A 27,279-nucleotide genomic window follows, 5' to 3' on the forward strand; every position below is an offset into this window, starting at 1 on the left:
TTGTAAAAAATTGAATAATACTTCGTAATTTAAATTTACCTTTACATAATGGCATTTCACTGACATGCAATGTAATAATTATTCATATTACCACAATATAGTATAAAACAGATATGTTTTTTCTGTAACATCCAGTTAAATGGAATAATTCATAATGACTCTGTTTCTTCAATTTATTTTCTGTTTTGTATTGATTCCAACTTGTATTTTTGCTTGTGTAAGTATATATATTTGTATATTTTTTACAACTGAAATTAAGCTAAATGCTCTTTTTTATAGTGTAATTTTCAATTTGTGTTATAAATTAATTTATTACATTAGTTTTTTCAGTCCTTATGCAGATCATTATTATCAGATATGGCTTTATTCTTTGATTTTTTTAAATATTTTCATCTTCTATAATCCATAAGCATTATTCCTCTATATGTACACTTTAGTTGTATTCCTACATATCTCTTGTATTTACTCTGTCAAGTTCTTTTTTCTTAGAACACATCTTAACTGTTACTTTTATTTATTTATCAAACAACAGCAGGGTAATTATCAGTTGTATCACTTTATGGCAGAAATAAATTTTTCATTATGTAAAAATGCTAAATCTGTCTGGAATTTGTATCCATTTACCTTTCAAATGATGTGAAGAGATGCTATCTCTCAACAATGAATGTGTGCTTAATTTTTTCCCAATACTTCCCTCCTTTAATATGTTCTTTTTCAATTTTCATCTGAATCCACAATTTAGATTATTATCTAATAATAAGGGTGGACTTAATAATAAGATATTAATTTATTATTTTTCCTGCACCTCACTTTATGTATAAAACCAACCTTTCAGGTTCAACTTAGGTTAAATATTTAATCCTTTCTAAAATTCAAATCCATTTTCAGTTGATGATAAATTATATTATAAAGAACATTACGGTCCAAGAAAATACAAGAATCATAAGTAGTCCTTGTATGGGTTGATTATCCCTTTTTCTTATTAATACATGGAAATTGGGTCAGTTGTCATCATGGTTCATGGTTCTGCAGTATGGCAGCAGTTGTAGTGGAGTTGCCAATGGAACTATCCACATAGCCTTCTTCACCGAATATTCTGTTACATATCCATTTTGATGCACCATACAAGTTACACTTTCATTCTGTTCACAGCAGGAATTGGGTATATAATGAACATCATTACTCTTAGAGAAAGATTCTCTGACTTATTCTGTTAATATTACAGATGCATCATGGCTACATTAAAAGATTATGACAGATAGCATAAACAAAATTAATATAAATGTACCCGTTTCTTTTGTGAACCAATGTGTAACATATCTACCTCTACTCAGGGGTTCCCAAATGTTATTTGATTCTCAGCACCCTTGATGAATCCAGATTTTTCCAAGTGCCCTATGTCAAATTCTAGCAAGTACACTTTGCAAAATAATTTTTTGCGAGATTTTACATAAAAATTAATAAAACACATTTTAGATCACAAAAAAATCTAATTGAACAAATTCTACTAATTATAATTATCAGTGGGATGGTTGAACCTGTTGATTAACATACATTTTCTCAAATCGTGAAATCAAAATGGACACAGCCATTCTCACTTTCTTCTCCAGACTGACTTTTACGTGATACTTAGATGTTATCATACCAACTGCCAAAAACCCAGCTTTGCACAAATAAGAAGTCTCAAATGAAATTAAAATTCTCTGCATTCAGTTAATAAAATGCTACTAAATTATTTTTTCAATGTATTGTCTCAAGTCAACTCTGTTAGATTTTCTTCTTCCGCACCAGTAAATTCAAATAAAGAAATGGCACTAAATCTATATTTAATCCATGTAAATTTATTGATGTTAACATTTTGAAAATATTTTTCAAAGCAGGTGATAAGTGTTTGTCAAAAATGGATTTCATACCATGAGAAAAATCAACTCCATTGAAGGTTAAAATTTCTTTCAGCAAGGAGAAACATTCTTTGTCTCTACCTTCATTTATTTTTATTTTCCATAGCTTTATTTTTTTTTTCTAATAGCTAAAATTTTCTCAATCAATTTTAAAAGCATTTACTTGTTTACAGGGAGAAATTTATACCATTCAGCTTTTCAAGAATGTGACATAAATATGCTAGTTTTATCAAAAAAAAATCTTCTTTCACAAAATGTTTGGTATACTTGTGTTCCCCTTCTTTAAGAAAAATATTAATTTCTTTATGCAGTTCAAACATGTGAGATAATATATTACAATGAGAAAGCCACATGAAGTGTTGTAGTACAAGAAAGGCTTGTGTTCTGATTCCATATACTCATAGTTTTTTTTTAAATCTTGCCTTCAATGACCCAAGTTTTTATAAATTTACTGTATTCACTATATATTCTTAGACCTAGCTCAATGTAGGACTCAGATCTGTTTTTCTATGTTCATCTTTTAAATTCCTTCTCTTTGAATAATGCAATGGGTTCTCAGTGCTTTAGGGACTTTGCTTAGAATAAAAACCTGCAATGCTCCATAACAGCTGGATATAGAACAGCACCATCAGTGTAGATACCAAGACACTTAGTCCACTCCAGACTTTTTTCGGATGTAAAAGTAACCAGAATCTCAAATAAGTTTTGTAATAGCAGTGATAGTTTTACTGAAGAGAAGCTCTTCTACAATGTTATTGTCATCTATAAACTGTATATAAGAAATCAAGTGAGTGTCACATCTGCAACTGGTAGATTGAGTTCTGAGATAATATGGAATTTCTCACATATTGTGATTCTATGTGCTTTCTTTCTTTTGTAAGATGCTAGCAGAGCTTTGCTTGGTATTGATGCCTACTTATAAAAATTATTCTTTTGTTAATTTACCTCTTTTAGTTTCTTGCTAAAGTAATCACAAGATTTGCTAACTTTGAATGGTTAGGATAGGTTAGGAACATTGAATGGAAGGAATGGTTTCTAAGTGGTGTTTCAAACTGGTAGCATATACTCTGGTGCCAAAACTTTCATACCTAGAGCACATAAATTTACACAAAGAAGATTTTTTATGTTACATTGTGGCCTCTCTTTGCCATTCACTTCAGTTGATATAAAACCAAACTTCTAATAGATGTTATCATATTTTCAATTTTTACACTTCACACTCTCACCATTGGTTGATGATGTGCATCTTCATTTTCATTCCCTCAATGCTTATTGTTGTTTAGTAAAAATATCCATTTTAAAAAATGCACATGAAAAAAAAATACTTCAAAAACTTCACTTGACTAGATCACAACAATATTCAGAAATAATCTCCAACAGCTAATTCATCACTAAACCAACATTTATTTTCTTATGAACATAAAATACCAGAAAATTTTAGAAACTACTAAAACAATTGAGAACAATTGTCATGTCATCTAGTAACCACTTAGAGGCTTCCACAAACAGTAACTAAGTGCTTTACACCAACTCTGCAAGATGTTACATTCTATTGAATTGAAAATGGAAATAAAATTATGAAAATTGCATAATATTCAGTGGCTTCCCTGTGAACAAGTCATAGCTCCACAGGGTGTCACGGCACATACTTTGAGAACTACTGCTCTACTCAATAAGTATATTATATGTATACATGTGTATGTGTGTGTATTTTTTGATTTATTACTCAACAGATTTTTTTATAAGACTATATGTAAGTAATGTTTTTGTATACCTAAGAAAATCAATAGCATTTTTTATGATATTGTTATCAGTCGTGTCAGAATACAAATTTCACTTAACCATTAAAAACTTAGCCTTACCCAATCAGCTTATAAGTCCCAGGCTGGAGAATTTATATAGTCACTGGACAATAAACATTATTCCCAGACCAGATCAGCAGAACTTCAACACCAAATTTGTGTAGATATCAACAATATAGTAACTCTAAATGTTTCTGTATACTTAACATGGATCCAGTCGCCTTTTATATAAAATTTACAGAATACCATTTTACAGGAATAAAAATGATCAGAGGTAAGGGAAAAATAATAATTTACCTATGAAAGAACTGTGAAATGGGATTTTCTTTTTGTCTTCAGTCATTTGACTGGTTTGATGCAGCTCTCCAAGATTCCCTATCTAGTGCTAGTCGTTTCATTTCAGTATACCCTAAGTAATATGTGTTTTAGTAAAGTAATTTTGTTATGTAGCTGTGTAATAATGTTTAGTCCTTATTATACTAAACTTACAGATATTTTTCAGGATGGGTACAATCTCAAAAACGTTCACCTTGCACCTTGTAAAGGATTTAATAATCAAATAAAAGTAACCGATTATGGAATGGAATTAACTAAAGATTGTAAATTGATACCTTCTGGTTGTTTTGAATTTAATAAAGACATCACTTCCTTTTCAGTAAGATTTATCAAATTTTTTGAGCATGTTGTCTAGCATAATATAATTAATAAAAAATACCTATGAGTGCACTAAACTTAATACTTTTAAGAATTACTTGTAAGTACTTAAAAGTGATTTCTTTTTAAATTCTTGGCTTCATAATTAGTTATAATGTATTATAGTAACGGTAGTAATGCTTTACTTGCTACATTAACAAATAATTTACTCCTATCATTACAGATAAAATGCGTTAGAAGACCAACTGAACTTTTTAAACTGTTAATACATTTTACGTTCTTTTATTCTTATAATTGTAGTTTTTATTGTACATGGAGTTCTAAGATCATTTAGTCACTATATCTGCAGAATGCAATTATACCAGTTAATCAAATTAGAAACGTCTTTTGGAATTATTAGCTAGTAATTATTCATATCATCAACAATGGTATTTTATATTTATGACTATATTTATGAATGCTCTGAAGTAGATCCACATTGTCTATGATAATAAATTCTAGTAGCCCTAGAATCTCTTCTTCCTATCTGTGACCTTTGCAACTTGCATTATGAAAATATTAATAATAAATTGAAAGTCAAATTTACACCAATTATATGTATGGCTTAACCTGATGCAGCTTCTTAGTTCAGGTATAAAAGTCTACAGAGTGCACTTTAATCACGTAAGGATAAGTTCTCACAGGTCGCTGCCAGATTAGACGATGGCATTAAATTTAGTAAAACCGATTATAACTTTCAGAAGAAGTCCATATTGATATTAAAATTATATTACGTACAGAAAGTTGTGGGTTCAAAATCATGTTAAACTTGGTATTTTAATAACGCTACAATCATTTTGTATCATACAATCATTTATAAGCTTCAAACTTAAAAGATAAATTTATTTATTTTTTTTTTTTTTATCTTCAGTCATTTGACTGGTTTGATGCAGCTCTCCAAGATTCCCTATCTAGTGCTAATCGTTTCATTTCAGTATACCCTCTACATCCTACATCCCTAACAATTTGTTTTACATATTCCAAACGTGGCCTGCCTACTCAATTTTTTCCTTCTACCTGTCCTTCCAATATTAAAGCGACTATTCCAGGATGCCTTAGTATGTGGCCTATAAGTCTGTCTCTTCTTTTAACTATATTTTTCCAAATGCTTCTTTCTTCATCTATTTGCCGCAATACATCTTCATTTGTCACTTTATCCACCCATCTGATTTTTAACATTCTCCTATAGCACCGCATTTCAAAAGCTTCTAATCTTTTCTTCTCAGATACTCCGATTGTCCAAGTTTCACTTCCATATAAAGCGACACTCCAAACATACACTTTCAAAAATCTTTTCCTGACATTTAAATTAATTTTTGATGTAAACAAATTATATTTCTTACTGAAGGCTCGTTTCGCTTGTGCTATTCGGCATTTTATATCGCTCCTGCTTCGTCCATCTTTAGTAATTCTACTTCCCAAATAACAAAATTCTTCTACCTCCATAATCTTTTCTCCTCCTATTTTCACATTCAGTGGTCCATCTTCGTTATTTCTACTACATTTCATTACTTTTGTTTTGTTCTTGTTTATTTTCATGCGATAGTTCTTGCTTAGGACTTCATCTATACCGTTCATTGTTTCTTCAAACCCTTTTTACTCTCGGTTAGAATTACTATATCATCAGCAAATCGTAGCATCTTTATCTTTTCACCTTGTACTGTTACTCCGAATCTAAATTGTTCTTTAACATCATTAACTGCTAGTTCCATGTAAAGATTAAAAAGTAACGGAGATAGGGAACATCCTTGTCGGACTCCCTTTCTTATTATGGCTTCTTTCTTATGTTCTTCGATTATTATTGTTGCTGTTTGGTTCCTGTACATGTTAGCAATTGTTCTTCTATCTCTGTATTTCAACCCTAATTTTTTTTAAAATGCTGAACATTTTATTCCAGTCTATGTTATCGAATGCCTTTTCTAGGTCTTTAAACGCCAAGTATGTCGGTTTGTTTTTCTTTAATCTTCCTTCTACTATTAATCTGAGGCCTAAAATTGCTTCCCTTGTCCCTAAACTTTTCCTGAAACCAAATTGGTCTTCTCCTAACACTTCTTCCACTCTCCTCTCAATTCTTCTGTATAGAATTCTATAAATTTATTTACGCAAATTTAATTTAATAGACTAGCTTATTTCATTTTAAAATGCCAACAAACAATTTTGTGATCTCTTCATCCTAAAATTGCGTTGTTGGGGATGAATATTGCTTTAAAGTAATCTTTTTTAAGACCGAGACCTATTAAGAATGGGAATAGTTTAAAAAAAGGATTAGTTTTATGTTATTCCAATGAAGGAGGAAGTTCCAATTTAACTCATGTATTTTTGATATCTAAGATTTTTTTGATGTTTCAGTGGAAGATCCTTATCATCTTCTAATATTTTTATTTTTACAGATAATTTATGTGGAATAATTCTTAAACAAATAACAGCATAACCTTTATGTGGACTTGAGTATATTTTTCTTTTTAACCAGTATCATTGTTTAATACTGGATTATTGAAATATAGTGATAAACAGCCTGATACAATTCTGATATTGAAGTATTTTTGTTGATAAATCCAAGAAAATCAGTTTTGGATGTTTAGGAAAAGAAAAAAATACTGTCGCGTGGTTCGCGGCTCTATCAGGATATTGCGAGGTTCACAATTTAGAATTTTATATAAATACAGTTTTTTGTTTAAAATGCTCATAATTACAACCAGGCAAATGTATAATAATAATAATGGTGATAAATACAATAATGATAATAATAAGCGACGACAATAAAACAGTTAACAAAAATAGTAAATACACAAATATTAATATAGTAATTACAACCGCAATAATAATCAGGATAATAGTAGTAAACGACAACAATATTACTTGTCAATAACAACAAATCAAATAATTAATATATAGCATGATACATGTCATAATAAAACATAACCAAAACAGTACACAGAATGTAAAAACAGAGCATAATACATAACTAATCAACAAAAAATTTGCAATCATAATATTACACATCAAATAGTATAATATGTAATAAATGTCAATATAAATAGTAAATACAGATTACATAAAGACAGAGTTCAAAATAAATAAATAATTGTTCGGAATTTACTCCAAATATAAAATAGAAAACTAGAATTAACAAAAGAAACCGCTAGTCTTAACCGTTTTTAAACATTAATCTTGTATTAACAAATATCGAATGCTTGAATACGCCAAAGATGTGGAGGCCACAATGTACACATTATACGAATTTGCAAATCCAATGCTTAACCAGGAGAAAGCCGGACAAAATTCTGATGATAAACGAAGGCTGACGAGATAAAACAGCAGAGATAAAAAAAGAAGGAGCGCTAGAGACAGGAGATACGGGCGACTTGGAAGAGGTTATGAACGTACGATGGCCAAAAGATTTATTTAAACGCGTGGACGTTGCGAACGGCTTCCCGGCTGAAGAGGCTTCCCGGGATTCCTTTTGTCACAAGAGCTCGGAAAAATGGTTTAATCGGCAAATCAATAGAGAAGCTGCCCATAGAATATCGAAGTGACTAGATGCGAGAACGAAGATGCCATGTGGCACAGTTTTAAGAGATACAAGAAGTACGGATATATTTTACCTGGAAGATGAGGATTCTAATAATTTCACTAACTACATGATCACGGTCGAGCAGAAAAGCGAAGATTTGGTCAAAATCTTACAAAAGCCCTAGACAGAGTCTCGGCGCTGAAAACGGAAGACCAGTGATATTTTACATATTAAATGATAACACAGGAGATAAGATATACAAGGCTATAGAATACTGGGGCCGTAAATATATACTGGTGGACGTCAGAAATTGCTGATTTGAAGGTTTAGATGTGAACGACTCGTAGAAGACTACAAAGAGTCAGAAGGAATAGACTCAGTGAGCTCGAACGAGTAGAAGTAACGTTTAAAAACTTTCGGAAAGAATTCTGCGCTGCTGTCAAAAACGCTAAGAGAGCCGCATGGAAGAGACTGGTTGTGGAGTTAGTTAGATGATGATGTATGGGGGGAGGGCGTATCGGATTGTTATGAGAGGTTCGATGCGCACATTTTGAGGTTAAACCAAATTTTTACAAGAAAAAGATTCTCCATAGATGAATTGCAACGGGCGATTACCCACATCAGCCCAGAAAAGAGCCCGGGCCCAGACGGTGTACCAGGCATATTATTGAAAGAGCTGACCAAAAAATTACCGTGGACGGTCTTAGAAGTACTGAATGAGGCTTTGGAGAGAGGAACCCTCCCCACATCTTGGAAGTTCGGTAGATTGGTGTTAATTCCTAAACCAAATTGAGTGTGGATACTCAGACTGAGTAGACGTGCTAAGCTAGCTCTATGTTTATACAGTTGGTTGGTTTTTTGAGGTTTTTTAATCGGAAAAGTAGGACAATTTTTAGTCGGAAGGTTATTGAACAGGTCTGTAAAGTTTTAAGTCTTTTGGTTATCGGATTACAATTTTATTTCGTTTTTTATAATTCTAAGCCATTTTGGCTTATTATAGAATTAATACTGTGTTTTTACAAGTGTGTTTTTGATCGGTTTTTTAGTTTTTTTTTTTAATTTGGACGAGTATAACATTTTAAAGTGTCAAGGTTTGTGGACTGATGTGTAAAATTTCAAGAATTTTGGTTGCTGGATAAATATTTTATAAGTGATTTTAGGTTAGAGTATGTTACTGTTATATGTACTACTGGAGAAATATTTTCTAAGTCAATAAGCAAGACAATACAGGATAGACAACTGTTGTAAACAAGGACTAGAATTTTTCACATTAACTGTAAGTAAATTTTTCAAAGTCAAATATCTAGTTTACTAGGGAAACTTTGAACGTTTATAACTCTCCTCACAGGAAGCGCCTAGAGAAAAATCCTTTGGTATCTAGACGTTTCGGAACCTTCCTGTACTTTTGGCGTGCCCCGAATTTTTTCGAAAATTTGGGGGCTTTTACCCCTTTTTTTGGACATTAATAACTCCTCACAGGAAGCGCCTAGAGAAAAATCCTTCGGGATCTAGGCGTTTCAGACCGTTTCTGATCTTTTAGCCCCCAAAATTCTTTTCTCAAATTTGGGGGCTGCTACCCCTTTTTAGGGCACCCCCTCGAGTGGGGTAAAAAACGGGCAGGCATTAAAATATCCTGAACCGGGGGGGGTTGACCTACCGTGCCGGGTGTTAGACCGGTGGGTGGGATACCCTCTTAGAGTCTAATGGACACGTTCCTGGGCCGAGTATACTTAAGTGGATGTCCGGCCCAGGAATGTAGGGGGAAAAAATCCTAAACCAAATGCGAATAACATGGCAGTATCAAATCGACCGATTTGTCTTCTACCAACGATTGACAAACTGTATGAGAGATTGTTGACGGATCGCATACAGGAGGAGATTGTAGCGACCAGAGACCTATCTCGGTCACAATATGTATTTCAAAAAGGAAAGTCGACCGTAGATGACTTAAGAAGAGTGGTGTCCAGAGCGTGGACCTGGAGGACCAGACAGATTCCATTAATAGTCCACCTGAATGTCCGCAATACGTTAACAGCCTCCTATGGGCTGTGGTGGCGGACGAATTGGCGAAGAGAAATATCAGCGCCTACTTACGGGCTGTTATTTGCGATTATTTGTGAGCAAGAGAATTGATGGTTGAGGCTGAAGACGGAGAATGTAGGTTCCAGATGCGGGGGGCGTTTCCCAGAGCTCTGTATTAAGTCCCCTCCTCTGGAACATTTCGTTCGACGGCATTTTGAATTTACGATAACCAGTGGGAGTGGCTCCAATTGCGTACGCGGACGACCGGGCCTGTTGGTGAGAGGTCGATCCGAAGAAGAGGTAGAGCAGAAAGCTAACAGGGCGATCGAGCTGGCGAACGCATGGTTTCTAAATCGAGGACCCAAACTTGAACCGAATGAAACTCAGGTCCTAGCAATAGTGGTCAGAAGAACAATCAGAGTCATCCGTGTACGTCTAGACGAATATTGGTGAGATGACCTCGCATGTGAAATATCTTGGGATGTGGTTGAAAAAATATAGCAAGCATATCGAAGAGATTACGACGAAAGCTGAAAAAGCAATAAATACTCTTAGCAGGCTGATGGGGCACAAATGGGGCCCAAACGAAGCGTCCAAACGAAAATTGATTATGGCCGCCGCGACTTCCATAATGTTATATGCCACACCAGCGTGGAATGCCCCTCTCTCGCCATGGGGAATTCAGTGAATATCTACAAAGGTTTAAAAGAAGAGAATTTAATAGTTTTATATATTGCGGATAAATCGACTCACCGGAACAAATTTTTTTCACCTGTGAGAGATGGTTAGACATCAAAGAAAAGGAGCGATGGACGATCATTACTCCGGATTCAGTCGTAGAGGTTATGTTAAATGGAGACGGATCGAAAATACCATAACAGGTTCCGGGAATTAATAAGAAGACCGGTTTGAGACCCGGTGACTGGGGAGGGGCCCAGGAACGACGTAGTCGGGTCCGGATTAACCCCCTCTGATTTGGCGGTGACGGTTGATGACGAGACCCATGATAATAAGACATCAGAGATAATGAAAAGACATCCATAAGTAAATAAAATATAAATAGAGTTGTATAGAAGAGCCAAAGAGAGCGAAATACAGGAGTTAAAATATAAGAGTAAGTTGTATTAAATTGAAAATTTTTTTTTTTTTTTTTTTTAAATATCAAATCGAAAAGACCAAGTCCCGGCCACTGGTGAGGGGCCCGAACTATCCCTCTCTGGTTAGAGGCAAGGCACAAGATGAACTCTTCAAAAAATCCGAATTGGTGAGCTATTCTGTCATACTGGACATACAACTGGCGGACAGGGAGGCTCGTTAGAGTCTAAAGACACTTTGCTTGGGCTGTGCTAAGCTTAAATGCAAATCCATCCCAAGCAGAGCAGAGTAAAAAAGTATAGGTTTCATTAGGTAAATAGATTTGTGTATTTTATATATATATATATATATATATTTATATATATTTATATATATATAGCTACATTCTAAAATAATATATTATATTGCATCTACATATAAGTTGATGTCTTTATAAAAGGATGAAAAGCCACTATAATTTATAGTGGCTTAAGGATCCAAGAGGATATGTTATCTACCATTACTTTAAGTCATCAGAACTCAGCCGTAAATCAAATAGCTGTGCTGAAAGAAATTATAACACAACAAAAAACAATTATTAAGGTAAAGAAAAATAATGACGGTTGTATAATAATGTTGAAAAACGAAGATGATCTATTAAAGTTATTCAGCGATAAAAATCAAGAATAAAAATTATACAAATATTCAAAAGTGTGAATGTGTGTGTGTGCGTGTGTATATGTAACATCAGAAATTATGAATTACAATTAATTTTTTTGTTTGTTGTTATACATAGATATATTAATTGAGCAAATCTTTATTTAATGTTTATAAACATTTTAAGTTCAATAATACATGATTTTGAAGGTTTTTTTGATTTTCTTATAATAATAAGTTCTGCTTATTGGAAACACATCTAGGAAAAACATCTTGATTCAATTAAGTTTTCCAGTGTATGTATCTGTATGTGACATTTATTGTTTATATCTATATTTTGTACTTAAATTCATTGATTTTTTATTATTCTAATATAAAAATAATTTAGCATATCAGTGTTTTAATATTAGTAAGTGAGAACAGTTCTACTATAGGCATAAGTCATTTTTAAAAGTATTATTTTTATGGCATTTTGTAATAAACAGCTCTAACAATTTTAAATGACAAGAAGTGAGAACAGCGTAGATTTCATCGACAAAATAATTGATTTAACTAAAGCATTTCATCGACTACATATCAGTAAGTTATTAAAAAATTTATCTTTTTTTTAAATAATCTTTAAAACAATAATACAATAATTATAAAAATTAATATCTGGTATAATATTTTCAGTATAACAAAAAAAATATTGCAAACATTAATTAAGTAATTGTATATAGGTTATATGACTTTAAACAGAATAATAAATAACTCTTCTTATTACTAAATTAAATTTTTGGGATCGCACAGCAATTTTATCCCGTTATGATTCCTGAATCATCTCTTATTTTTTCCTAAGAATATGATTTATGTATGTATTACCATAGCATTATTGAAGAAAATTTTTCTTACGCTCACGTTCTACTATAACATTTCTAATTTTCTACATTTATGAACTATTTTCAGATAAATTCCCTCTGTGAAATGTTTCAAATTTTAACAATTTTTTTGTTGCAATGTTATTTATATGGAAAAATATTTTTATTTAATTTAGCAGTTATTTTTTAACATAAATTAAATTGATTTTTTTTTATATATATATAAATTCCAGCTTCCATAATGGAAATACCCATGATATTATTTTAGATTATCTTAATGTATTCCATTTATTAAGATTTTGTTCAGTGGATTTATTTTTATCTTTTTGTAATTTGTGTGATATGATGAATTACCATCAAAATGCTATTCTCAGTTCAAGCTTATTAAGGCTTTTTATAAGCTTTTCTCAAAGCTTATTAAGGCTTTATAATAATAAAGCCTTATAAGATTAACAAAAATATTTTTGTAATCAATAACTTGTTTTTTAAAGCAGTTTATTATAAAATAAGTGATAGTTTCCATTAAAAAACTTTGAGATATTTAGATTTATATCAAGGGGGGGGGGGGTTTAAGGTAGTATAATTGCAGTGATATAACTATTTTAACTTGTCAAACAATATTGGTTAAAATTAAAAAATTGATGAGCATGCAATTTTATTAGAAATAAATAAAGAAATTTGGGTTGTATTTGCCAATGTAAACAGTGTGTGAGTAGGTTTATATGTTGTGTTTTTTATAAAAGTTTTAAAAATGTACAACATTAAACATTAAATTATAATGTCATGATATTATTGTTGTAACAATCTTAAATATTATTGTACTCAAATCATAAGATTTCAGGGGCTTTCAGTTTGGTTTAAATAAAATTCCCCTTTATTAGAAAGAGTAATAATCTCTCCGAATTGTTTTTTTTGTAAAGGAAGATTACATTTTGAGATATGATGAATACAAAAATATCATTCAGTCGGAGGTATCCTTATATATACATATATATATATATATACAATTTATGTTTAAAAATTTTTGGCCCAAAAATCTTCAAACTATTAGATCAATTTCATTGAAATTAAGATACATGGTAGTAGTGTTTTTGAAGTTGAAGTGCAATGAAAATTTGATGAAGATTATTTGAGTCATTGTTGAGTTATGCTCAATTTAAAGTTGAAAAAATTTGAGCGAGCAAGTTAGAAGCGTGGATGATTATGACGCTGCAAGTTTGAACGTTAACATTTCTTTATCTGCCGTATCTATTCTTAGCAATATTAAATCAAATTTTAAAAAAGTATTAAAATATTGAAACCAAATTAAATTAATAAAAAGTTGGTCTTCTTGCACATTTTTGCATAAGAGTTTTTTATTAAGAAAAAAAAATTTTTTATACAGAAAAGGAATGTAAAGGGAGAAAGGAATGCAAAATAGCATCAAAACATTCAACTTACTGATGACTCCAAAAAAGGAAGCTTTAATCAAAGTTTCTTCATCGTTTGTCCTTGCAGACAAATCCTGAGCATTTTTTGTTACCTGTGGAATAGGAAATTACTATTCACGATCTATATAATATTTAGAATATAATTATGTTATGATCTAAGTATAATCTTTATTTATTTAATAATAAAAAATCAACAACATTTTCAAATCATGTAATTCTTTATTTAAATTATTTTTTGATTGATGTTATATGAAAGAAACTTATTATGCCACAAGAGAGACTTTCTTTACACGATTAAAAAAAATCATTGAAATCACTTCATTTGGTCTTAAGTATTGTTTGAACAAACAAAATCTACATACTCAAATTGAAAACCTCCTCCTAATTTTGAAGTCATTTAAAAATGTATAATATTGAGTATCATACATTCATTACCATTATATGTTAATTACCCATTTAACAAAGTTATTGTACATCAAACATAAAAGAGAGAGGTTTTACCCGAATTTATTGATTTTCACACCAGATTTCTAAAAAACTACTGCGGATACGGTTCTGTGATTTGTTTTATTCGATTTTTGAAATAAAAAACTATAAGAATCACTAATTTTGCTCCTTAATTAACATCCTAAAAATTTCAGTACAACCTCATTTTACTGGGATAGCTGAAATCCAAGTGAAATCTTTCACTAGCTGTAATTTTAGGACATATGTTTATATGAGTTTTTCCCAATATTTTCAGGAGTGGAATAGGTTATGAAAGTCCCGGCAGAACTTCCTGAGACTATACAGAGTGTCATACATTGCATATATAAAGTTTTCAGATATTTTGCCTCTGTCCTTGACCTTTCATCTAGAGGTGCCACGTTTGAATCCCAGTCAGGCATAGCATTTGCACGCATGCTACAAATCTCTGAAGTAATACCTAACGATGGTCCTGGATGTTTAAAAAAAAGAAGATATTTTGTTTACAAGATCAAAGCTAACCAATATGTAAATTTTTTATTCTAAATAGGTTGATTATGAAATATTTATAAATGTAATTCCTCTTAGAAAATGTACTGTGGATGATGCTAACTAATATGTTAATTTTTTATTCTGTATAGGTTGATTATGAAATGTTTAGAAATGGAATTCCGCTTAGAAAAGGTACTGTGGATGATGGTTGTAAAAGAATGGATAATATGAGTGATGAATTTAAAACTATTGGTAATACTTTTGGGCTTTCAAATAAATGTCCAATAAAAGCAGTAAGTACAATTTTTCTATTTATCAAATTTAGTAATTTTTTATTATATTTATAACATTCATTTATAAAAAGAGAGAGTTATTGTATCTACAAAGACAGAGTTACTGAATCGGTTGATTAGTCATATACTATGGAGTATGAACTTCATGATTACATTATGATATATGAGCAGAAAAAAAGAAGTCAAAGGATAAAACTTAAGATAATAAGTTTAACCGTTTAGTTTATTAATTTAAATTAATGCAGAAATTCCTCATTGATTGCAGATTATTAACCCAAGTTATGTCATAGTTTATTCACTGTTATTGTGTAATATTTTAATAACTGCTACTCGTTCGTACTGAATTTCTTACAGCAGTAACTGTACTTCTCTTTTTAACCTTGCCTAATAGTCTGAATTAATTATACAGATTAATGCTCTTTTGTTCACTATGTTGATGATGTTACATTAAGTCCAAGTTCAAAAAATATTAAGTCTCAGTTCATAATTAGAAATAGAAGTGATCAGTAGCAAATTTTTTTCTATAAAATTATTAGGGTCTTTTCTATTATGTGTCCTGCACTTTTTTTACAGATTAAATATGAGTTATTGTTGTTTTTCTAAATATTCACTGAATTTGGAACCTACAACCTTCAAAACGTAAGATTAAGATTAGCAGTTTTCCACTCAGACATTGTGTACCTACAGTAAAGCAAGACAACATTTAGGTCACTTCACCCATAACAATGTATTTCAACAACAGTTTTACAGCTTATTGTAACACGGCAAATAACAAAACAAATATATATAATAATTTGTTTTTAGAAAAAGTCATTTTCCCTGATGAAGCTTCTTTCCTTGTTTCTGGTCACATTAACCATCATTGGAACTGGAGTAGAAATAGGTCTCATGCTGTTCAACAAACACAGTGTGATAAACCAAAATTTAACATCTGGTGTGCTTATGAAGTGATCAGAACATTCTTCTTTACCGAGCCAATGGTTACTGTAGCTAGTTATGTAGACATATAACAGTACTAAGCAGTACTATAACTGCAGTCTAGTGGTGAACTCATCATCGCAAATCGGCTGATTTTGAAGTTCAGAGTTCTAAGTTGCAAGTCCTAATCAAGGTAGTTACTTTTATACAGATTTGAATACTAGATTGTGGATACCGGTGTTCTTTGGTGATTAGGTTTCAATTAATCACAAGTCTCAGGAATGGTTGACCTGAAATTGTACAACACTACACTTAATTTACATTCATACATAGGCTTACCATATTTTTTTGAGTCCAACCGGAACATATTTTTGAAATTACTTAAACGTCTTAACGGTTTACCGAAACATTAAACTTTATTTATTCAACTGTATTTTTCACTAGACATGACTTCTATCAGAAATGGTTTGTTTGTTTTAATTGCATTATAAAATTCACAACAAGAAAGTTCTGAATTAATTTTAACATTTAGCAGATGTTTAACAGTACATACTGAAAGTCTACCCCTTTCTGCAGACCAAATGTTCCCTATAATTGAAAAACTCTCAACTGGAGCAGATGTCCCAGGCAAAGACAACGCAAGCTCAACCCATTTTAGAAATATTGCAACATGAAATACCAGTCTTTTGCAACACCTTAAAAATTGCTTTCCACTTCTCTTCAATAGTATCTGGTACTTTTTCAGAACTTGAACCACAACCTACCCTTTGGTTTTCAATTAACTGGTCCAACAATGTACGTTCATCAAATAAGGTCATCAATATTTATGGAATTTTTTATAATTTCATTAACAATTTGTGCACTCTTCTAAATCAGACCAGGCAATTTCACTTCGTAAATTTATCCACTGAAACTTACTAAATTTATCAAAACTGGTTCTCCCCAACTCTTAAGTATTGGACACTAGAATTATAAAAATTGTCTACACTTGAGAAGAAGTTTTGTTCCTGAAAATCATTATTTTCTTTTAGAATGCATAGCAATTCTTTGGCAGAAGATGGTATAAATTTGTGGGTTTTTCTTTCCTGAAGTTGACAAATTAATTCAAAATATGTCTGAAATGCTTCTGTTGCTGTGACAGAATTAACTTCCAATTTCAGAACTACATTATTAATTAACAGTAGTGTACCATATAAAAATGTTAAAAACAGTTCACTTTCTAAATTTTCAAAAAATCAAATAATAATTTTGGGCATTTGTTGCAAAATAAGAAGTATGATTTTAGGCCATTGAAAATGGAAAGAATTCTTTCTATTGCAGGTAACAAACAAGGACCCTTGTGCTGCTATGAGATAATACTTTTTTGTAATCTGTTTCAACAAATTTACAGAACTCTTTAATTTTCGTTACTCTTATTGTAAATATGTGAAAATTATAAATTTTTATGACAATATCTTCAATGTCCAGGGGTAGAGAATTACATGCTGTTTGTACTGAATTGTGCACAATGTGGGCTGAACAACCAATTCCTAAACTAGGTCTATTTAAATCACTTTGAACTTTTCTGAACACACCTTTATTCTCCTTTCTCTTCACCCCACCAAAATTACTGTTAGTGTTATCAGCAGTATAACAAACCAACTTTACTGCAGATTTGTGTTTTTTATACACTGCAAAGGATACTGAGTCAAAATTTGAGCAGTTTCACTTGACATTTCATCAAAATTTAAAAGTTTAACTTGAATTCTCTCCTCCAGACCATAATATTTTACAACAATTGGAACAAGTTTTACTTCCCTTCTGTTTAAGCTATCCATCATTACTGTTACATATTTAATGTTTTCAAAAGAACCCAACACATTCTCAAATATAAATGGTGAAATAATTTAAAAATAATTGCCTCGGTTTTGATTATAGCAGATGAAAATTTTGGGTCATATAACTTTATTACCAGTTTAGACGTGCAGTCTGATGTTATAAAACTGAGTTTGTGTCTAGCAGTGCGGTATGAAAATGTAGCTTCTTTAGCAGCATACTCCAGATCAGTGTTATTGTAATTCCCATCTGTGGCTTTAAAAAAATTTCTTATGTTTGCTGAAGCAGTAGCATTAATAGCACTCCTATGTTTAGCTATTTTCATGTGGTCTTCAATATCACCCTTTCCTTTATCTGCAACAGAAAATTCTCCAGTACATAAGGTGCAATAAATATGTCATTACACAATTTCAAAAATTTGTATTCCTGTCGCAGATAAACATTAAACACACATTTTCTTTTGCCCATTGCTAAATGATGAGACAAAAAACGAATAGAAATAAAATGATCAAAATTGTGTAGATCAGTTACTTCACACACAAAGACAACATAAACACATTGCCCCTTTTGTGTTGTCAAATGACTAAGAAATAAGTTGTGGCAAGACCAGTAGCCACGCCTCCGTCAAAACTGACTTGCTCCAAGGTCGGCTGAGAGATGAACAGCAATAAAAGAATGTTTAAAAACATGATGTTGAACATATAGGTCTAAAATTAAAAAAAATCCTCACCGGTCATAAAATTCTCAAACTCCAGACATTTTTGCAACCCGAGACATTACTCCAGACAATGCTAAAAGACCAGGATTGTCTATCCATACATATCATTCTCATTCATCCTCTGAAGTGATACCTTACAGAGGCTAAACAGAAAAAAGAGAGAAAAGTACATCAACTGTCACCTACAGTACATTGCTATTTAGTCAAAGATGCTTCATCCCCTCTACTTATTGGAGAACCTGTACCTCAGTCCTTTGCTGCTGAATCTTTCTTTTTACCGAGTGGATATTTAATTTTTAATGAAAGTTATATCATTCCTGATCATTTCTTTTTAGTTTGTTTTTAAGGTGGATGGAGTTTGAGACAACATTCTGATCATTTATAGTTAGCGTTTGTGAACCTTTGTCTCACTATTTGATCAGTAACAATGAAGAAGTACCTTAGAAAAGCAGTCATTCTCTTTTTTTGGGTATTCTGTATCAGAATTGTTTCTTCTTGTGTGAAAATGTTCACTGGCATTCGTTAATAACAGAATAAGAAAAATATTAGGGAAAACAGCATGGAATTCATTAGTTATGAATCTCCTGTTATGTCAAAACATTCATCAACAGCATTTCCCCATTGTTCGATGATGACAGCTGAGTATCTAGATTTTTCTTCATCACACATGTTTGTTCATCGACTAATCATAACCATTTCGACATATCTCCTCATCATCATACTTTGTTTATTTCAACTAGCTAAGTTTATGAATTTCAACTAAGCAAAAGATTTTTGCATTTAAAAAGCAATTTACCAAACACACTTTGCATTCAGTGGGATTGATAATCTACACGGTTTATAAAATGCTTGTGAAAATAACGTGTGTTGCATACAAGAGCTTGGTGCTAAAAGAGCATCACAGACAAGTTAAGACACGTTCCTGATCACATTGAATATAAAGTGTCTATTGTAATGATTTTTATTTTAAAATTTCAGTTGTACATTACATATATCACATTTTCACATATTCACAGGTGGTCATTAGGCTTGAAACTTAAATATGTTGCTTACACTCAGCCTTTATTGTAATATTTCCGTTCTATGCTTTCTAAGGTACTTTAATTATATCATAAAATAATCGAGTATTAATTTCTTTATTTATAAACTGTTAAATATCACGTTTTGTTTACTGTCCAGGGTAAAGTTTGTGGATCACCTGAAAAATCAATATCTTTAGAAAAACATAAAGTCCTGTTAGCAGCTATGGTTGGTAAAACATCTGGAACAAATACGATTAAAACTAACAATGGAAATTCTTGTTTTAAATTTAATTATGAAATGATATTTGATAGAGCTGCTGCTAGTAAATCTTTTGTGCAAAAATTACCTATGGTTGGTTAGTATAATTAATAAAGTGTAATCTTTAATAATAATATAGTTACAATTGTAATATTTTAACAAATTGATGAAATAAATTAGCTTATTTTTCATATTTTTACTTTGCTTGTTTTTTTATCCTTTACTTTTTTAATCGACGTTTGATATCTTACGAATATTTTTAAATTGTTGACTGAGCAAAGTGAGGTCCTGTTTAACCTTGATTTTTTTTTGGCATTTTGTTTGTATATTTGTGATAAGTTTCAGCCAAACAGGTTTTGAAATGTTATAAAATTCTGGTGTAATGTTCCTTATTATTAAGAAGACTATTTATTGTATGTGTAATGAATTTTCATCAAAATTTCCATTTCAAATAGTAAACAGTACAACTTTAACCTGTTTCATTTGAGATAGTGGTTTATTCAAATCAGACAGTTTGATCAGGTCAAATTAGAGCTAATTTGCATGATCTTTTTCCACGAGATGATGAAAAAAGTTAATTTTTGTAATTTGGCAATGTTTTATCCATAAATATTATTTCTGCCTATAAATTTATTATTTATTGCAGTCATTGAAGTTTAATTATTTTTAGCTACTTGTGTTTGTCAATATGTTTTATGAATATTTAATACAGTTCCTAGCCTATTTATTATTTGTTTTGAACCAATACACATCTTCTTTCTTACATATTAGCAAGTTTGATGTTTGTGAATTATGTTTTTCTGGTCATTAGGTATTATTTTTTTATTTTGTTCTGTTTTTATGTAGCAAAAACAATATATTTAATGAACAAATATAACATAGTTTAAATATATAATTTAACTACTTTGTTAAGAGATCTCTTAACCTTTTTAAGTTATCCATTACTAACATCATATCAGTAACGCCACTCAAGAAGGTACTGCTAATTATTTCATAAAGGATATTTTCCAAGAATAAATTCAATATTTTGAAAGTAAATTGTTTTAATTAATACTTTTTAAAATATTACCATATTTTATTATGTTATTTATCAAATACATAATTACTTCAAGTACAAAATGTAAAAACAACAAGGTCTACAACTATTTCTTGGAGAAATATTTTTACAACATTTTGAAAATGCAAAAATATTTATTATTTATGTATATATATATATATGAGAAGATAATTGTGTTTTGAGTAGTATAATTATTTTTGTTTAACTTGCTTTAGCTACAGAAAGTCTTCACTGGTATTAATGAATAGATTATTTAAAAATATGATTTAACTGAACAAGTCTACTTGGGTATGGGGCAGTTAATAATTGACAATACTAATAAAAATAGCTTATAGTATGGTATATATATATATATATATATATATATATATATAATATGGAAACAGCTTCATATTCAAAACTGAGGATTACTAAATGTACTAAATTACTAAAGTGTGGCTCTTCATAGTTTAAAAATTACTCTTTTATAGTGTTAGAAATTTTTGTTCGCTACCTTGGCGCCACCACATTAATTATTTTACCAACCTCCGTGGTAGAGTTCATCCAGAGGTCCCAGGCTGAAACCCTGGTCAGGCATGGCATTTTTCATACTCTACAAAATTCCAATTCCATAACCCACAGAGATAAACTTCAAGGTTATATGGTGAAATCGTCAAGTAATAAAATATAAGAATTAAATAGAAAACCTACCCATAAATCATCATTTCATAGTAATAAATAAATTAGTCCAATTATTTTAATATAATTTTAAATGATAAAAAATACACAATAATTAATTAGATATTTGATATTAACAATTTTTTAGATTTTTTCCCTCATGCCTAATTGAATATTAAACTAAATCTAAACCAATAAAGTAAATTAAAGGGTTGGGTGGGCTTTGCTTAAACTAAACTAAATAAAGGATTGGGTAGCTTTGGTTTAAACTAAAGTGTACAGAGATGGGTGAGTTGGGTTAAACTGAACTAAAGAGTTGAGTCAGTTTGGTTAAACGACTAACATAAAATAAACTAAAGGACAGGATGAGTCTGGTTTAACCTAAATTAAAAAGATTGGTCGTTTGGGTTGAACTAAACTAAAATAGGCAAAATCTCAAGAGATGGAATACGGCCTCGTCTAGTCACTGGACATATGAGGTAATCCCAAATGTAATAAGGTGGTTTTGTCGGAAGCATGGGGAGGTCAATTTTGGCTTGTCCATCTCTTGACACTCGATGAAGATTTTAATGTCTACCTGAGGACAGAAGAAGAGATGAAGCCAGGTGCGCATACTGTCAGGATATGGCCAGGCACACCTTTTTTGAATACTCCAGGTGAGTGAAAGAGGGACAGGGATGCTCAATGGTCACTGGGAGCATTAGATCACAGATAACTGAAAGGACAACGTTGACATGAGCAGATCAATACTGTAGAGGAAATCTATGGAAGAAGGAAAGTAGCCTTAACTGTTACAGGGTTAAGTGGGGAGTGGTTAGCCTGCCGGGGAGGTAGTTGGGGGTTCCTAGGGTTCCTCACTGCTGTAGATGTGTTCAGAATTCTTTGGATTACCCACAGGTGACTCGCAAGAGTACAGCATGCCCTTGAGTAATGCTGAAAGATGAGTATCCAGGACATGCTGTTCAAGGTGACGGGTTTTGGTTGGTGAAAGCCTGTAACTGTCATGGGCAGGCGGCACCTGGCAGAGCTTTCTCCTCCTGCAATGAAAATAAACTAAAAAAAAAAATAAATTTAATTAAACTATATTAAAGGGTTGGGTTGGATGGGTTTATTAAACTAATTAAAACTAGTCAGTTGATTTAAACTGATTTCACAAAGCCTGATTTGACATACCCGATCAAAAGGCAAAAATTATGGTTAAATTCTTATCAAAACTTTATTCCTATAAAAAAAAAAAATTATAGAGGTGAATTTTGACTGTGTAACATAATAATTAGGTTTCCTATGTTTTCGTCCAAAATAGTCAGTGCAATTAAAATTATGTTTTATTATTAATTAGTTACACGATACATCAAATCAAACTTAAGTTAAAACTTTAATGTTTAAAATTTATATCATAACAATTTCAGTCACATTTGTAAGTATTTTTAGAGACTGGTACAGTTCATGCTGGAGTAGTTGTTGATATTATAACTAGTAGTTTTTTTTTATTTGGGGAGAGATATATTTAGTACATTAAAAAAAGTGTTGCATTTGGTTTGCATTTATTATTTAGTATCATATGTATTTGCAATATTTGATTAACAAGTGACTGTTTCCTATGTAGAATATTAGAATATTAATATCAATAGACAAATTATGATTTGCAAATGTTTTGTTTGTTTATAAATGAATACGTTATCTATACGGTGTTCATGTGAACTGAAAAACAATTCATGTATATATGAGGTGTATGAAAAAAGTAATGAGACTGACTTTTTGCTTACCAAAGTTTTTATTTTTTTCAAACAACATTATCCCCTTCAAAGTAGTTCCCTTGGGCAGCTATACACTGGCAGAGTCGTTGTTCCCATTCCTGGTAGCAGTGCTGGAAGGCTTCAACTGGTAGGGCTTTTAACTGGTCGGTCACAGTCTTTTGAATGTTTCCATAGTTCCAAAATGACGTCCTTTTAAGACACGTTTCAATTTCGGGAAAAGGAAAAAGTCACAATGCCTCAATTCAGGTGAATAGGGGGGTTGAAGAACCGTAGGAATGAGTTTTGAGGTCAAAAATTTCCTGATGGAAATGGGCGTGTGACACGGGACAATGTGATGAAGCACGGGACATGATGAAGCATCCACTTGTCTGCAATGTCTGGTCTCACGCGAATCATTCTTTTTGTGAGCCTTTCAAGGACACCTTTGTAAAACACTTGGTTGACAGTTTGTCCTGGAGGAACAAATTCTTTATGCACAATACACCTACTGTCAAAAAAGCAAATCGGTACGGTTTTAATCTTTGATTTTCTTATTCAACATTTTTTCAGTCGAGGAAATGACGGAGTGTGCTATTGTTCGCTTTGTTTCAGGATCGTAATGAAATATCCAGGATTCATCACTTGTGATCACACAATTGAAGAATTCTTGGACATGTCAATGCTTTAAAGAAGATAAACGCACACGTTCCTTCGATTGTCCTTCTGATCTGTCGTGAGGTTTTTCGGCACCAATTTCGCATGTCCAAATCGTCTGTCAAAATTTGATGTACGGCGAAAGCGTTTAAATTTAACCGTTCACCCATCATCCTTATTGTTAAACGACGGTCTGATCTCACAAGAACTCTCACACGCTCAACCTTTTCGTCAGATTTTAAAGTTGAAGGTCGCCCTGAGCGAGGTTGATCTTCAACGTGTTCTTTGGATAAAGTTTTATTAGCTTTTCAATTCTGATTATTCTGTTACCGTAGTAACCTGCAAGGTCGTTAAACAAATAACTGTAATCTGAGTTTTATGGAAGAGGACAAGTCTTGTTCATTGGTCTAGTTTTTATCGGCTTTCCTATTCAGATAATAATGTTACCGTAGTAAAATGCGAGGGTGTTAAATGACAACTATAATCTAAGGTACAGAATAGGGAATGCCTTGTCCATTAATCTACTTTTTATCGGCTGTCCTATTCAGATCTTTTTGTTACTGTAGTAATCTGCGAGGGCGTTAAATGATAACTGTAATCTGAGATAAGGAAGAGGAGAAGTTTTGTTCATTGGTCTAATTTAGATCGGATTTCCATTTCAGATTATAATGTTACTTAAGTAACCGGAGGAGGCGTTAAATTATGACAGTAATATTACATATGGAACAGAGAATGTCTTGCTCATTGGGTCGATTTTTATCGGTTTTCTATTCAGATTATAATGTTACCATAGTAACATTCAAGGGCGTTAAATGATATCTGCAACCTGAGATACAGAAAAGGGAATGTCTAGTTCATTGGTTTAATTTTTATCGGCTTTCATATACAGATTATAATATTACTGTAGTAACCGGCGAGGGCGTTAAATGTTAACCAGAAACTGAGATACGGAAAAGGACCAATGTTGTTCATTGGTCATCTGCATCCAACAGTTCATTGATGAACATTGAACGAAATGGCCTAACTTTCACGTCCTTTTCATATGGTCTTGTATGTCATCCATGGTGTAGGAAGTTCAGCTGACTGTTTATGAGTTGATTTCATTGGGAATTGTTCAATGGAAACTGCAACAGCAGCGCACTTTCCAACCATGTTAACTTTCATCCTCCTTGAACATTATCTAATTGAAACGTATATTTTCCCTAAGCCAACATTGTTGCTTTACATGGTGGTGGCTTATTAAAGCATTGCCATAACATATCACTAATTAGTTTCATTGTATGATTTGTATGTTTTCATTTATGAACCGAAACACTGAGTCACTAACCGCTCCTCAACACTGTAACTACTTATGTCAGCCACCTTAGCACAACTGTCTTTTACGCTGTGTGTGTGTGACGTAAAAAAACAGTTGCCAACTGAACCCAATGAAAATACATACTGTAAGTTCTAAACACAAATCCTAATTCATATTTTTTTGTTAACTTTAGGGGTATGTTCCCTAGCTATTATATATATATAGCTGTTATATATAACTATGACAGCTACCTGTATGTGTATATTTATGTATATATGGTATGTGTATATATGAAATTTTATATATATATATGAAATTTACAATGGAATAATTTTATAAAATTTCACCATTGTATTTCACCATTTTATAAATGTTATAAAATGTATAAAATTTCACCATTGTATGACTTCAGGAAGTGAGTTACATTATGGTTCCAAGATTTGAAGACGCGGTTGAACCGCTATAAATAAAAAAAGGCTTGTAATAAAGAAACAAAGAATGAAATGTAATTTAAAAGTAAATATTTTATTTATTTATCATAAGATTTTTTTTATTTATCATTTCTTGGGGGGGAAAATACTGAATACAGATATTTTATTTCCAATTATTACAGCACTAATAAATCATAAAAATTTGACTGATAATACAAAATAACTTTTTATCAACAACCTTTTTAATTAATCCATCAACAGACTAATTTTCATATATTTAGTAATTATATTATATTTTTAGTAATTATTACTGTTCACATGTTAAAACCATCATTCATTACTATAATACTGTGAAAAATCAAACATATTTTTTAAACTTTTCAACTGTCTTTTGAGTGTGTTTTCTGTTTTTAATCTTAGGTGTCTTAATCTATTTTCAGCTGACATTTTAAAATCTAATACATTATCCAGATAACCTTTCCCATAGTTAGCTATTTTATGTTTAAGTAAAGATGATATATCATTAAACACCGGGTCTTCTTCTGAGTTTTCATCTACACTTAAATCATCAAAAGAGTATGATAAATTTGGTACTTCTCCTGAAATTAAAATAAACAATTATAACTTTTAAAGTAAGTAAATATCACATTTATAAGAAAATAATAATAATAATGAAGGGTTTAATATATATATTATATTTTTTGAAAACAGAAACAATTTCAAGAAAGTGACGAATTGTAAAATAAACATGTTTCAATGTAGTTATAGAATTTGATATCAACTGTAGATGAAGATGCAGGATCCTGTAATAATCGATTATTGGAAATTAATATGGTAAGTTCAACTTATATAATTATTGTTGTATATATATAATTGGTTCACATCCCAGTTCATTTGTTTTTAAAAGGATGCAATCTAACAATGAGGTTGTGTAATTTTTGAAAGGATAAGTTTTATGGTTCTTTATTTGTCAACAAAACTACACTAACAGTAGAAGTAAACTTTTTCAATAATATTTAAAATCCCACTTTTTATAATTTCAGTTCAAATCTACGATGAGGATTATCCTGAAATAACTAAACTTTTTTTAAATATACTCACTTAAAGGAAAAATATTTGCTAGAGAGTAAGTTTTAGAAATCTTGGCAGTCACAAATTTTTTGAAACAAAGCTAAAATTCTTCCAACATAATATAATTTCATTAGCCCTGTGGAAGGTAGCACCATCTTGTTGAAAATAATATTTTCTTTTTTTTTTACCTCTTATAAAGTCATGACAAATTCCATCATCTATAATTATATTTAACAAATAAACTGAATTATTGATCAAGCACGTATAGCAAGGAATTGCACATGCAAAACAACAGTTTTACGTGAGTTTTGCAGTTCACTGTTTGTGAAAGATATGAAGATTTTCACTACACCATGTTTAACTATTTCTCAGTTGGTCAAATAGCCATCCGGATGAATTCCAATCTTATTACTAAAATAAACACGATCCATCTACTTATTTCAC

At 31.3% G+C, this 27,279-nt stretch overlaps 2 protein-coding genes across 2 annotated transcripts in view; one reads left to right on the forward strand and one right to left on the reverse strand.

Moving 5' to 3' along the window:
- Positions 1 to 27,279, reverse strand: part of LOC142332477 (uncharacterized) — a 145,418-nt gene that overhangs the window by 71,487 nt on the left and 46,652 nt on the right. Inside the window, exon 9 of the mRNA XM_075378927.1 lies at positions 26,098 to 26,363. Coding sequence (XP_075235042.1) covers positions 26,098 to 26,363 — 266 coding nt within the window. The remainder of the gene's footprint in view (positions 1 to 26,097; positions 26,364 to 27,279) is intronic.
- On the forward strand, positions 154 to 20,119 carry LOC142332481 (sporozoite-associated mosquito saliva protein 1-like). Its single transcript, XM_075378932.1, has 4 exons — positions 154 to 217; positions 4,206 to 4,358; positions 15,057 to 15,200; positions 19,831 to 20,119. The coding sequence occupies exons 1-4, from the start codon at positions 155 to 157 to the stop codon at positions 20,032 to 20,034; spliced, it is 564 nt and encodes a 187-aa protein (XP_075235047.1). The 5' UTR covers position 154; the 3' UTR covers positions 20,035 to 20,119.

This window comes from Lycorma delicatula, chromosome 11 (assembly GCF_047948215.1).
Source record: "Lycorma delicatula isolate Av1 chromosome 11, ASM4794821v1, whole genome shotgun sequence".
Lineage (NCBI taxonomy): Eukaryota > Metazoa > Arthropoda > Insecta > Hemiptera > Fulgoridae > Lycorma > Lycorma delicatula.